This window comes from Lampetra fluviatilis, chromosome 2 (genome assembly GCF_964198595.1).
Source record: "Lampetra fluviatilis chromosome 2, kcLamFluv1.1, whole genome shotgun sequence".
NCBI lineage: Eukaryota > Metazoa > Chordata > Hyperoartia > Petromyzontiformes > Petromyzontidae > Lampetra > Lampetra fluviatilis.
The window spans coordinates 4,883,202-4,896,927 of NC_136276.1; the positions used below are offsets into that span (position 1 = coordinate 4,883,202).

Sequence of the window (13,726 nt, forward strand, 5' to 3'; positions counted from 1 at the left end):
GTTGATGTGGGTGGAACGTAATAATACATTTTTACCCTGTAATATAATTGTTGTAGCCATTACCTTGATTTGGCAATCTCTCTAAGACCCTGTAAGTAGAGGTATAGAAGCATTAAATCACAGAATGAAGCAAAGGACACGGTAGGAGTGAATTTAGTTGAAAGGACGTGAAGATTCGAAAGAAAAGTATTTTATAAAGTGTGCAATGTGTGTGAAATTATGCACTATAAAACAAGAAACTGTGGAAATTAGTGAGACAGCATTTAAATATAACAAGTTAGTTTGTGTCTACTAAGGTCTTTGGCAAACTGCTGATGTTTTTATATCATATGCAGACTCCACTTTTGCGACACACATAGAACCATTATGACAATCATCATTATTAGTGCTTCGACAATACATCCATTATATGTAAGCATCATAAAACAATATATACAACTGGCTATTAATGCTTTTGAGAGTGACTTCATTTAAATTAAGTGTAAAACTAAGAAAATCACCATCCGCTTGTTATATTAACTTTGCGGCGGATGTTGTCTTCTTTCGAATAAACGTAGGAATCATTGGACGGTGTCTTTAGGAAACGCTCGGCCTTGTGGGAGAAGTAGTTTACCGTGGAACATTCGACGGGGTTAATTGGCTGGCAGACAGTGTTCTCATTTAGGGCACGGAGCCCAGGGCAGGCTCACGCCGTGACCGGCAAGGCCGATGGACGATTAAAACTCCAACGTTTAATAACCGTATTTATTGCACACCATCAATTTTCACAACCGCCAGCGATGATCGCGTACATCTAAGAGCTACGCAGTCAGCAATGTCCCACACGCTTCTCTTTGCGGTGTCTGTTACAGGGCGATATTTGGTTACGAGTATCTGTAGGAAGAGCACGTACTGTGCCTATGTAGCGTGGCAAATTTCCGTCAAAACTTACACATGACGAGATAACGTTACGTTGATTCATCACAGTTAAGACGGCTCAACAAAACTCCTTTGCTACTTTACTGCTCTCGGTGAGAAGCAAAACGATCAGAGTTTAGGCACCTTAAATAAATATACTTCAATAATTGTTTTGGTGTGCACCATTGTGATGCCAAATTGATGAAAGTTGGTCATACATAACACAAAATAATCATTAGCGTAATTGGGGAGAATGTAAGTTAACAAAATAGATGAGCAGATAATGTCTCCCCCCTATGTCTGTCTCTCCACATGAACTAATAAAATAGCTTTGTCATAGCAATGTAGAAAATAAAAAGAACACTCTACTCCTTAGACAATTGAAGATTGATTCGAATTTTATTTTCCTGTATAGTTTCAGCTCAACTGCCCTTTATTTAAACATTTCTCGATATTTAGATGTTTGGTGTGGTTTCCATAAATTATACAGCAAAGCCGAAATGCACATATAACAACGCCCATGTGTGCAACACGTGAACCTATTGATATAATATTACAGTGATAATGTTTTCTGTGTTATAACCGTGCTATGATAACGACACGTTTACACATGTGCTCTTCTTCTATTAGATGGTAAGTTTAGGCTTAGACAGAAAATAATAAACCTTTCACTTACTCACCCAGCATAGCTCACTCAACATTGAGGCTGACAGACCACCCAGAAATGTGTTATGAAGTCCACTGTGTGGTAGACAGACAGTGTCATAGCTATCGAGTGTGCAAGCTGTGCAACTGCACCATAGCCCACAGGACCAGAAGTCAGAAGGGTCAAGGTTTCAAGGACGCCACGGTGGCGAGATGTTAATTACCTCGCCTTGTATACAGAAGGTTGTGGGTTCAATCCGGGCCCTGACAAATCTATATTTAGAGTTTACATGTTTTCTCTTCCCGTGGTTGCGTGGATTTTTTTCTCCGGGCCCTCCGATTTTCCATATACATTTCTAAACATGTGTTTATAATATTTGTTGCGATAAATGTACACGTCAAAAACCATTTCGTTCAGCTACCATTTGTGGTCAGGTCACGTGTGAAAAAGGGCTACATAGCTCAGTGGGCCTTACCTATTAAAACAAAAACAAGTTTTAAAAATGTTTTGGCTACAAAGAGGGTGGAAATTGGACGGGGGGGGTGCATTTCCGAAGACCAGGGCCCATGGTGACCACACCATGCTACTAGTGGAAGAAACACATGTGATAGATACATTTTTGTAAAGTATTTTAGCATTCCCTGTGTTTGACAAAACCAGGTGATGTAAGCCTTGCTAAAAGAGCATCAACGTCGGGCCAGGTCAGAGCTTATTCTGAGTCATCCGATTTTGACAAAACAGGACTCACTTTGTCAGTTCCACCCACTAACTCTGCTCATCAAGCTTAATAATAATTCCAATCACTTAAAAAAGAAATATAAAATTATCTGTACCATCATTATCGTCGTTTTGAATGTGAAGATTGTTCCATGCATCTCCATAAAGCTCATTTCAAGAGAGGTCTCATGCCCTTTGTACTGGGATGTTTATAGTAATTACTAATTATAGTAATTTTGCCATATAAATTTGGCTACAACACTGGCAGACAATGGCCTACTGATATGAATATCATCAAAAACCCTTTTATGTCTTAGAGTTATTAGATTGAATGTCCTCCCCAGAGGACCAGTATTATTTTTTGATAACAGTCTTTGCTCATATTATTTTGGGGCTGACACCAGTGGCTCAGTTGGTGAACCTCAGATGCAGAGGTATTAAAATTATATTTCTCGTAAGCATGTAGCGATTCGTCCACCCATGATTGTTTCAATGAATAGTATGTATTCAGGGTAACGATTCCATTCGACAATTATACTCTTCTATAAAGTGGTGAATATAGCGGCCTCTAGTGATAGTAGGGGCAAAGTGAACTAATTACATACAACATACACTGTGCAAATCGAAAAACCCCGATTCCTGTGCTCGTGATATGACGCACGTATTATGAGCTCAAGCCGGTATCGACCAATCGATGCATCATATCATCAATAATTTATACACGTGGAGTTGTCACTCCAGGACCTGTAGCGTTCATCATAAGAACAATCTGCCATTATTTATTGTTACGTAATTTTAAATAAAGTCTCGTAACAAATTACCTTTGACAGCTCTTTGTTGATCAACCACTGAATGGAGACTTTAAATTGGTGAAGAGGATAGAGAGGGGCAAACCGGTTCAGATTTCACTTGATACTTATGCTCGCTCTGGCCAGGAATCAAACTCAGGTCAGCGGGTTCATAGTGCTTTGCACAGATCACTGCTCCAACACCGTTATATTAATTATGCATAAACAAGATTAATAAAGTCCTACAAACCACATTTTAGGCACCTGGAATAGGCGAGTACACTTTAGATATTTCAACTACCTCTTACAACACAAAAAACTATCCTTCAAGATTACAAAATGGGCACAGATGTGCAGATTTTTTACTTGAATTTATGACAGATTATAGTGCAGCTAGCTCGATTTATAGTACTTGTTTTATACTTACTCAGATCTTCTAATAAAAAAACACTTAAGTTACGAGGGACTACAGGTCACCTCGTTATAAAGATTATGGCTGTCAACAGGGTTGTAGCATAAGCACATCACAGCCCTTTATAATCAAGTGAACTGTATGACAGGATTTCATTAGGGTTCTTTATCCTGTATTTAACCAGGCATAGTCCAATATATAGGTATTTTTTTGTAAGACTTATCTGTGTCAACATTTATTCATATTTAGTCGGTGTTTTTTCCCCTGTAAGTTTGTGATATGGGCTACAGCACCAACGCTGGTGGCTTACCTCTACAAATATCATCAACATCGTCGTTACCATGATCACATCTTGTGTATCTGGTACGCTCTGACTGTGTGAAAGTCGCATGTAAAAAAGCCTTCGCTCAATAAAATCAATCATCGTATCATCTTCCATTTATCCACAGCTGGATGAAGCCCTCCCTGTTACTATAGCCATTCCTCATGGACCTGTGATCCAAAAATCCATCTCTCATGCATGAGCTGATCTCAGGTTACTCACCTTGTCCATTGGTCATTGTCTCTTTGAACAGATGTCGTGTTCAAGCTCACTTGTATGACTCGTCAACACTGCATCTGCATTGTGTTAGTTTCCGAATAAACACAAATGTAACAAAAACGCCTAAGTAATGTTTTTGTACTTAGCAAAACCTGTTTTGCTGCACCTGCATATTTTAATACATTTATTGCACTGCGTGTTAAAATAATCAAATGAATCGTCGTCATCAGCAGTGACAATTTTTGATTCTATTTGTGTCTTCATGGCTTTACAATGCGGTAATTTGAGGTGCGCGTATTTGTACCGCGGAACCCGATATGTCATCTGACCGGTTGGGAAGACACTCAATCAAGCATCTCAGTGGGAGGTGGTGAAGTGGTCTGACGCATATTTGTCAAGAGATAAATAATAATCTGATTAAGGCCCGTGTATTGTATTCGTGGCACCATATTGCAAGCCATAAGTATGCGCCATTTGCAGGTGCATGTTCAGCAACTATGTTCAAGAGTTATATATTACAAAACATTATAATACTCGATCATATTCACCTCTTTGAACAAAATTACTGTTATTATAAAAACAAACTTCCCATTAGTAACGCTAATTATACTGTACAGTATAGAGATATTATGCAGAGACCAAGCAAGATATTATTTATGGACCAGTTAATGTTCAGTTAATATTCAGTGCACCATGTCTGGTTAATTTGCATTGTGAGGTCAACCATGGAAGATGATCGTTCAAGTACCCCACATGTATTTATCGATAATTTATAGGGTAAGGATTTGAGGTTAGTTTGGTGCTATTTTGGTGAGTTTTTGGTTATAGATTGGTGAATTTGTAAACCATTCAAAAGTTACCTTTCGCACTGGCTGAAGTGCATTTTTACAACACGGCATACAGTATTTACCACAAACAGGTTTTGTAAAGGAACTCTTCTTCTGTTTGTGATCTGTTTACCGATTGCAAATCCACACAGACAGCCTTTGGCTTCACCCATGCACTGCGTGTCAATTTGGCAGCAGTCGATGTTATGTCGCCCGGCTGTAGGAATGGGAATTACAGGACACTGCGTCGCCGCAGTGAATGTGAGGCGTACAGTGGGGGTTACCACCTGTCCTGGTTCTCGTAGAATTGTCCTATTGTTGTGGTAGCTTGAATAATATTTTAATTCGCTTGTAAGCACTGACGTGTTTTATTTAAACTTTTTTTTAATTCCAATGTGATTCTTGTCGCAAATTATAATTTGATGTCATTTTGTGGCTTTGGGGGCCTCTTGCTTCGTGCCGTTGTATGTATGTACATGTTGAACTTCTTTTGCACCGTACGTAGCCAACCGTGCTAATCGGAGGTGCGGGAAAACGCTGTTCACCGTTTTGCCGTGCCATTTGCATCACTTACGCTGGATAAAAGGAAACTGTTATCGTTCACTCTCCTGAAAAATCTGTCTGCGGGAACGTTTTTTGTCAGTTGCGTAACAATCCGCCACTCAGGGCAATTGATATTTACTCTCAAAATTGCAAGATATTCTTCATCTCCTTCCCATGATACATCCCAGTAATTTTTGTCTTGTTTTTGTTGTTGCACCTCAACCTTGCACCTTGCACCTTCCAACCACCCTCGTCTCCCCGGAGGTGCCCTCTTAACGCTTGTTCGCGTCTTCGCTCCCCCACCACCACCCACCCTCTCACCAGGGCTGGCTGTGCGAGCTGCTGCGCTGGAAGGAGACGCCCTCGCCCGAGAACCGCACCCTGTGGGAGAACCTGGCCACCATCCGCCGCTTCCTGAGCCTGCCCCAGAACGAGCGAGATGCCATCTACGAGGAGGAGGCCGGCGCGCACCACCACCCGCCCACGCTGCTGCAGCAGCAGCAGCCGCCGCCACCGGCAGCAGCGTCACACGCCGCTCACTTGGCGCACGCCACCATGGCCACGCAGCCCTGCCTGCTGCCTCACCCCGACGTGCTGCCGGTGATTTACCTGTTGCCCCCCCACTACCACTGCCAGCCTCCACCCCCCACCCCACCAGCCTCCCCCCCACCAGCCTCCCCCCCACCAGCCCCCTACCAGCTCAGCCTCCCCCCCCCACCAGCTCCCCCCCAGCCCCCACTCCACCAGCCCAGCATCCCCCCCCACCTGCCCCCCCCCACCTGCCCCCCCCCCACCTGCCCCCCCCCTCTCACCAACGCCCCCGCCGCCCAAACCTCCACCCACACTCCACCTTCCCCCTCTGTGTGTCTGTCTGTGTGTGTGTCTGTGTGTGTGTGTCTGTGTGTGTGTGTCTGTGTGTGTGTGTCTGTGTGTGTGTGTCTGTGTGTGTGTGTCTGTGTGTGTGTCTGTGTGTCTGTGTGTGTGTCTGTGTGTGTCTGTGTGTGTCTGTGTGTGTCTGTGTGTGTGTGTGTGTCTGTGTGTGTCTGTGTGTGTCTGTGTGTGTGTGTCTGTGTGTGTGTATCTGTGTGTGTGTATCTGTGTGTGTGTCTGTGTGTGTGTGTCTGTGTGTGTGTCTGTGTGTGTGTATCTGTGTGTGTGTCTGTGTGTGTGTCTGTGTGTGTGTGTCTGTGTGTGTGTCTGTGTGTGTCTGTGTGTGTGTGTCTGTGTGTGTGTGTCTGTGTGTGTGTGTCTGTGTGTGTGTCTGTGTGTGTGTCTGTGTGTGTGTGTGTCTGTGTGTGTCTGTGTGTGTGTGTGTCTCTGTGTGTGTGTCTCTGTGTGTGTGTGTCTGTGTGTGTGTGTCTGTGTGTGTGTCTGTGTGTGTGTCTGTGTGTGTCTGTGTGTGTCTGTGTGTGTGTGTCTGTGTGTGTGTGTGTGTCTGTGTGTGTCTGTGTGTGTGTGTGTGTCTGTGTGTGTGTCTGTGTGTGTGTCTGTGTGTGTGTGTGTCTGTGCGTGTGACTTCATTCTTATTCTCTCAGACTTCATTCATAACACTCTTAGGTTTTTTCGGTAAAGTCACGTAGGTAAAAAATAAAATAATTAAAAATAAAATAATAAATCACGACGTTTCGGAGGCAACACAAGTCTCCGTCATCAGGTGGGACCGTCACAGCTAAATTTACTGTATCAAGTGAGGAAAAATCCAAGAGACAAGCTCTTAAATACAAATCCCCCTTAACTTGTATTTAAGAGCTTGTCTCTTGGATTTTTCCTCACTTGATACAGTAAATTTAGCTGTGACGGTCCCACCTGATGACGGAGACTTGTGTTGCCTCCGAAACGTCGTGATTTATTATTTTATTTCTATTATTTCTATTATTTTTATTATTTTTATTTTATTTATTTTTACCTACGTGACTTTACCGAAAAAACCTAAGAGTATGAATCCTTGCAGTCACGAAAGCTTCAAATCTAGAATTCATTCATAATCTCCCTTCAGACTTCATTCTTATTCGATGACCTGATTCGCATTCTTCATGATGCCATTTGTACTATCACGACGACTTAATTATTAATCTCTACCTTCATTCCTCGAGCCTTGCGACGTCATTATTATTGTCTCCAACTTCATTCTTCTGTCCTTGTGTGTGACTTCGTTATTGCTTTCTGTCATTTGCTTAAGCATCCCCCTCTCCCCCTCCCCTTGGGAGCCTCACCCAGAGCCGGTGTGTTTATTCCTCGAGCTTGTGCTTTCACCCCATCGGGGTTTTGTCAGCTGTAGCAGAGTGCATTCATTTGTCCTCAAGAAATAATGATAGTTTTATTGTCATTGTGTATGTGATTTAGACAACATTAATGTAATGCTGCAGTCATTTAAGATATAACATACAAATCGCACCACCAACTCCATATATATATTTTTTGTATTGGTGTATGCATCGACCTAACATGCATTTCTAATTGCATTTCATTTTATTCGTGAGGCAAATTTATCACTTACTCACATCATTTGTATTTTCATATAATTCCCATCAAAATATACTGTAAGCCAGCAGTGATTTGAATCTCGTGATACAGTCCAACCAAATTCTCACCACTTGAAAATCTAACCTTTACCATTCCCAGTGCGAACATTGAGTCATCCCTATCTCCGCATGCTGTTGATTTGCACGTTTTAACTTTTAAGCAGTAAATCATCTCCTTTATCAATCACTGGCATCATCGTCATAATGAAACCGTGCAATTCTTTCCCCTAGCCCCTTGCAAGCTCAGGGACCATCTGCAGTCATCAACAAATCATTTGTTATTGCCGTGATAATGTTAGACTGCCAAGCTGCTGCCATCATCAGCATCAGCTTTTCCTCTCCCGGATCACGCCAATAAGCCACTGCACATAGGCAAGCACGCCCAGGTAGCCAACCGGTTTCAGCTTCATTGCCTCACTGGTCAGTGCTCAACACCGTCACCTCTGACCTTAGGATCTGCATCCAGATACTATTCAAGACACCCTGAATCCGAATACAAGAGGCCGAGTTTTGTTTGCACGTTGATCACAACCACCGTTCTGCTGTAGCTCACTTTGCCTATTTTCTCCTCGTTCATAGAACCTTGCTCAAATCAAGAAACTCTTTAAAACTCTTATCTCTTACGACTTTTAAAAGTGCTGTTTGGTGCGGGCCCTACTTGGTGCTGTGGGCTTTTGGGTCTGTGCTCGGCAACCATGGATTAAAAACAGATGTTTAGAAAATTATTCGGTAGACAAAACATTCTCGTGCTAGTTTGTCATTATTTTATTTGTAGTAATGATAAGTGGAAATATTCTTTACATTATTCTGCACATTATATATGAAAATAGTTTTTTCGGGATGCACAACTGTGTGCAGTGCTTGTCATCGACAGTATAGATAAATTATAAAGCTTGGAAAAGCCATATTAATTTTTACTTAACCATTATATTTGTTAATATATTTCATGCAGTGTCACTTAAAAAAATTAAGGTGCACATTCAGTATGCCAGTTGTGTCCCTCCCAAAATTTCCAGAATACTAAGTAACACATTTATTAAAATAACTCCTACAACTTATGGACACCACTTGGAAACACAAGAGTGTATGCTCATACATATCTCGGGATCAAAATGGTTCGAACAACGGATTGCTTGTGGGAAATGTAATTTGATCAATGGAAAGCAGACGTACCAATGAGCCTAGAGAGGAAAGTTTTCAATCGGTGCATATTACCCGCCATAACGTGCACAACAAAACAACATGGACACCGACAAAATGATCTGGAACAAAGCTTTAAAGCAAGCAACAGAAAGCACAGAGACGTTCTTGCTTGGAATTACATTGGGAGATGAACCACAGATCAGGTGGGGTGGGGGGGGGAGCAAACTAGAGACACCATATTAATAACACTGGTCAACAAAAAATAAACGTTTTTTTCTGGCCTGGATTTTTGCAGCTGTTTTAGACTAATTTCAGGGTGCCGATTCCGAATCTGATCTCAGATTTGCTCTATCACATCTCATTTTTATGCTATCGGCATACCCTATTTTCATTGATTTTACCCGAAATTAACTCTGTCACTTATGATTGCAAGTTGTTGCGAGTCAGTGGCTGCTTTAGTGTTAAAATATGGTGCTGTATTTTTAGGATAGTGTGTTTATAGTATCATTTTATGTAGATATCCACATTTATTTAATATTTTTCTTATGCAGTTTTTATTGAAAATGCAATATTTGATATCTCAAAAACCTGATGTGATAGACAAATACTGATGCCAGATTTGGAATCAGCACCCCAAAATTACCTTAAAACCGTTGGAATAGCCGATGCCAGAAAAAGTGTGTTGACCAGTGTTATTGACTTGGACAGGACACCTTACTGGGAGCAATGATGGCTGGTAATAAAGTGGCAGCCGAAGGAGAGAACGCACCCGAGGTGATGAGATGTGGTGCTCAGATCGGCTCGTGTGCAGGAGGAAAGCAGACGCATTGTGGAAATCGCAAGATCATGTTCAATAAATGGTGACGAGATGGGGAGTATATAGATAACGGCTGACGATGCTGACAATGACTTGGTGTAGGTGTTTCTAATTGAGAACATAAAGCTAGTCCACAACGTTGTGGGGTTTTTCTTTGACACTCATGGTAACAGAAATGAGAGATAAAGATCAGATAAAAAGCATTTAACAATCTGGTTTTCGTATACATCATGGTATTTTAATATTTTTTATGAATTTATCTTAAAACTAACAATGCAAAAAAGGTGTTTTTCGATAAACGCTATAAATGGAAAAACACGGACATTAACACCTTAAACTTTCCCAATTTTCTTTTTCAATCTCCATTTGTTTTCCACAAAATGAGCACACGTGTTTACAAACAGCATGACCTTCCAACTACTGTAGTTTTACAAGAGGTTTTACAAATTTATATCTTAATCTGGAGGTATTTTATTTTGTCTAAGCATACAATTTAAAACCAAATTCATCTCCCGTTTTGCAATTAGAAAAAGTATTTAAAGACTTTGAATTAATAAAAAAAAATGCGTGAAATAATTCCCCTACATTTGGATTACACTTCATTTTCCCCTTCGCAAGTGTTTAGGAAACAAACACATCAAATTTGTAGACCGTGCCTCAATAACGTGCAATACTTATACATATATGTACATATACAAACGCGCAGGGCTGACATAGCTCGTGGTAGTTAACCGGCGAACCGAGTTCGATTCCCGGCCACGGTCATCGTCAGTGGCGTTATCAGACCCAGGTCCGCCATGCTCCATTTCACTAACCTACGCCGACCGGCCTGGTCAAGTGTGGTCAAACAAGCCCCCACGGCCAACAGGCTGGCAAAAACCAATGAACGGCGACGGGGGAGGCCTCCATCAGCTGTGCGTTGACAAGGGTGGGATATGTACGATAATAATAATTATTTATATAAACGTGTGTTGTGCTCGAAGCGTTCCTGACATCCCCCTGTTTCTGACCTTGCGTAGAGGGAGGTCTCACGATTTTGCATCTCTGGTGGTTGGAAGGTCTGTATGCTACCATATATCAACTCCTAAATTCACGTCTTCCCTCATACTTAAAAACTTAAATCATATGCTCATGGTCACGTTAAAACATTCTCGAAAGCTGATCGTAGACAGACTGCGCAAGACTCGATTACATCCATTTAGATTTTCTCTGCACTCGGTAGAGTGTTTTTTTTTGCGGCATGCATATGCAATCCTGTTTGTTTTGCAGCTGAGCGTGAAAGGGATATTTTAGTTTTATTTTACTGTGTCCATATGCTCCAATTGCTAACAAATAAGCGTTTTTTAAATGAATGCAGAGACAAGAGTGAGCTAACCAACTGTGGTCACCTGCCTTTAAACATCTTAGCTTTCCTTATTTTCTGAGAGAGGCAACCACCATATCAGCTGATTTGAAATTCCACTGATAGAGCTTAACCGTAAACATCATCAAACACATCTTTTTGGAATGTGTAACACTTTGCATGAAATTCCCATGATATAACGAGTGTACTGTTGTTCGTTGGTTTCGGCTCGCCTGTTAAAATAACTGAGATATAGTGCAACTGAGAGAGGCCATGCGTTCAAGTTGCACCAACTGTGCCCATCATCGTTCTGGGGTGGGTAATACGGGCACCGACTGGCAGAGCACAGTTGGATGTAGAAGGCAACAGTGGTCGCCCACCATGAGTGTATGGGATTCACACACAGAGTTCAGATAGTACTCACTTTATACTTTTTACAAGTAAAAAATATTTTCACATCAAATATGATGGTGATAATTACATTTCTGGAAAATACGGATTTGGCATGGAATGCAACACGAATAAAAAAAAAATACATATGATGCCTAGTTAGTGACACACTCATTAGTAGCCTAAACCGAACCACTGCGAAAGCTGCAAAACAGCAGCTCCAGCAGAATAACTGTGTAATTGGTAGTATGGTAATGTCAGCGTCTGGGCTGTGGTTTCAGTGGTGTCGTGCGCTTTCCCGTGTCCTCAGCCTCCCACAAGCCAGCCGCTGGTGCTGATCCAGGGCGATCGTCTGGCCGTCGCGACCAGACCAGCGGCCTCTCCTCCCCCGCTGCCTCCGGCTCGTGACGAGGACGCGAGCAGCGGAGGAGGCGCGGGCCCGCCGTCCATCCCCAAGGCGCGCGTCCGCACACGCATCTCCGTGGAGGCCCTGGGCATCCTGCAGAGCTTCATTCAGGACGTGGGGCTCTACCCGGACCAGGAGGCAGTGCAAACGCTGTCGGCGCAGCTGGACCTTCCGCGGCACACCATCCTGAAATTTTTCCAGAATCAACGCTACCAGGCGAAGCACCATCAGCGAACGATGCGGGAAGCGTTGCAGGAGGGACAGGCGGCACACGAGGCAGGCCGGCAGCAGCAGGAGCAGCACTGCGGCGAGGCGAGTGGCGCCAGCGGATGCAGGGATGAGTCCGACGGTGGGATGAGCCCAAATGCCACCGGCGAGATGATGATGGACGACTCCATGGAAGATAGCGACGAAGGAAGTGACGCGTACCATGAGGTGGACACGCACAACAATGATGACAATGAGGATGATGAGGATGAGGAGGACGAGGTAGAAGATCACCGTGCCGCAAGCCCCGAAGTGGAGGCGCACAGAGAAGTAGAGCAGAGCAACTCGGAGTAGTCGTCACGCGGTGGCTTTTAAGGCAACACTAGGAATTTATGTTTTTACATGATGGTAGACTCGTTCAAGTTAGAGTGAACAAAATACTCTGCTGATAAGTCTGCATTCCCGACATGAAGATGCATCTTCAGCTCATTTACATTTTACGAACAGCAATTGTGAATGAACTTGTATAATTGTTCACTTTAGAAGGCAGCTTGAAACATGAAGGACGGGAGGTAAGGGAGAGATGAATAGATTTAAAAGTAATATAATGTTGAAATTGATGTTGTCTCTGTTGGGTAGTTGATATATATTTAATATTAGATTTTGCAGTCATTCATAGTAAATCTGTTTCATTATTAAAATAGCAGTGCCGCCAATTTAAGTTAATAAAATGGCTATTTTGAATTTAAAAAATCACAACTGGCAACAGTGAGTTTAAAAATCCTTTAACAATAATTCCAGTTGAAGCTAAACTTTCATTAAAGCTGGTACAATTGCAGCTTAACAGTATATATACGATGGTAAAAGATGTAACAAAATCAAACGGGCTTTTTTTTATTCGCTTTACTGTATTTTCTATTAAAATTCCAAAAGAGCCATGCTCACATGATTAGCAATTCAATATCGACTGCAATCTCTAAAATGCAGATGTCATTAACAGCCAGCCACACAGATCCCCTCCCGTCTGCGTAGACGAGGTTTAAACTAACAAGACAACAATGACACGGGAGTAGCATCATTTCCTTTAATAAACGCACCATCGTTGTGAAGCTGACGTTGCAGGTGACAACCAATGCGTGTGAGCAGAGAGCACATTGAGAGTCAGAAGACAGAGACAATAATCCGGACAGGGGTCACTGAGCGTTAAAAAAGGAGGGACTATTTGTACTTGGCAAAAACAATTATCAGAGTGATCTGAATTGGCTCGCTGCGTTAAACTGAAGTCCCGAGAGATTAAAAGTGCTCAAGAGAAAGATCCACGTGTTCTGGCGCACACGCCGACTGACAAGAGATGTATCTCGTCCCTGCAGAATTAGAAACAGATTTTACAACAGAAGTTTTGAACGGGGATAATGAATAATCATAAGGAATGAATCCGAGGCGAAAAAGCACCTTAAACATAATGTCAAATTGTGTTCGTTGGCATTTGGTGCTGGGTGTTATTGATGTATCTAATTAACTGAACATA

At 42.3% G+C, this 13,726-nt stretch overlaps 1 protein-coding gene across 4 annotated transcripts in view; it reads left to right on the top strand.

Moving 5' to 3' along the window:
- The window catches only part of LOC144937585 (DNA-binding protein SATB2-like), a 58,726-nt gene extending 45,687 nt beyond the window's left edge, over nt 1-13,039 (top strand). For all 4 annotated transcript variants that reach the window (XM_078864907.1, XM_078864917.1, XM_078864899.1 and 1 more), the window contains 3 exons: nt 5,696-5,971; nt 10,873-10,911; nt 11,896-13,039. In XM_078864907.1, coding sequence (XP_078721033.1) covers nt 5,696-5,971; nt 10,873-10,911; nt 11,896-12,552 — 972 coding nt within the window. In that variant the 3' untranslated portion in view covers nt 12,553-13,039. The remainder of the gene's footprint in view (nt 1-5,695; nt 5,972-10,872; nt 10,912-11,895) is intronic.
- Nucleotides 13,040-13,726: the final 687 nt, after the last annotated feature.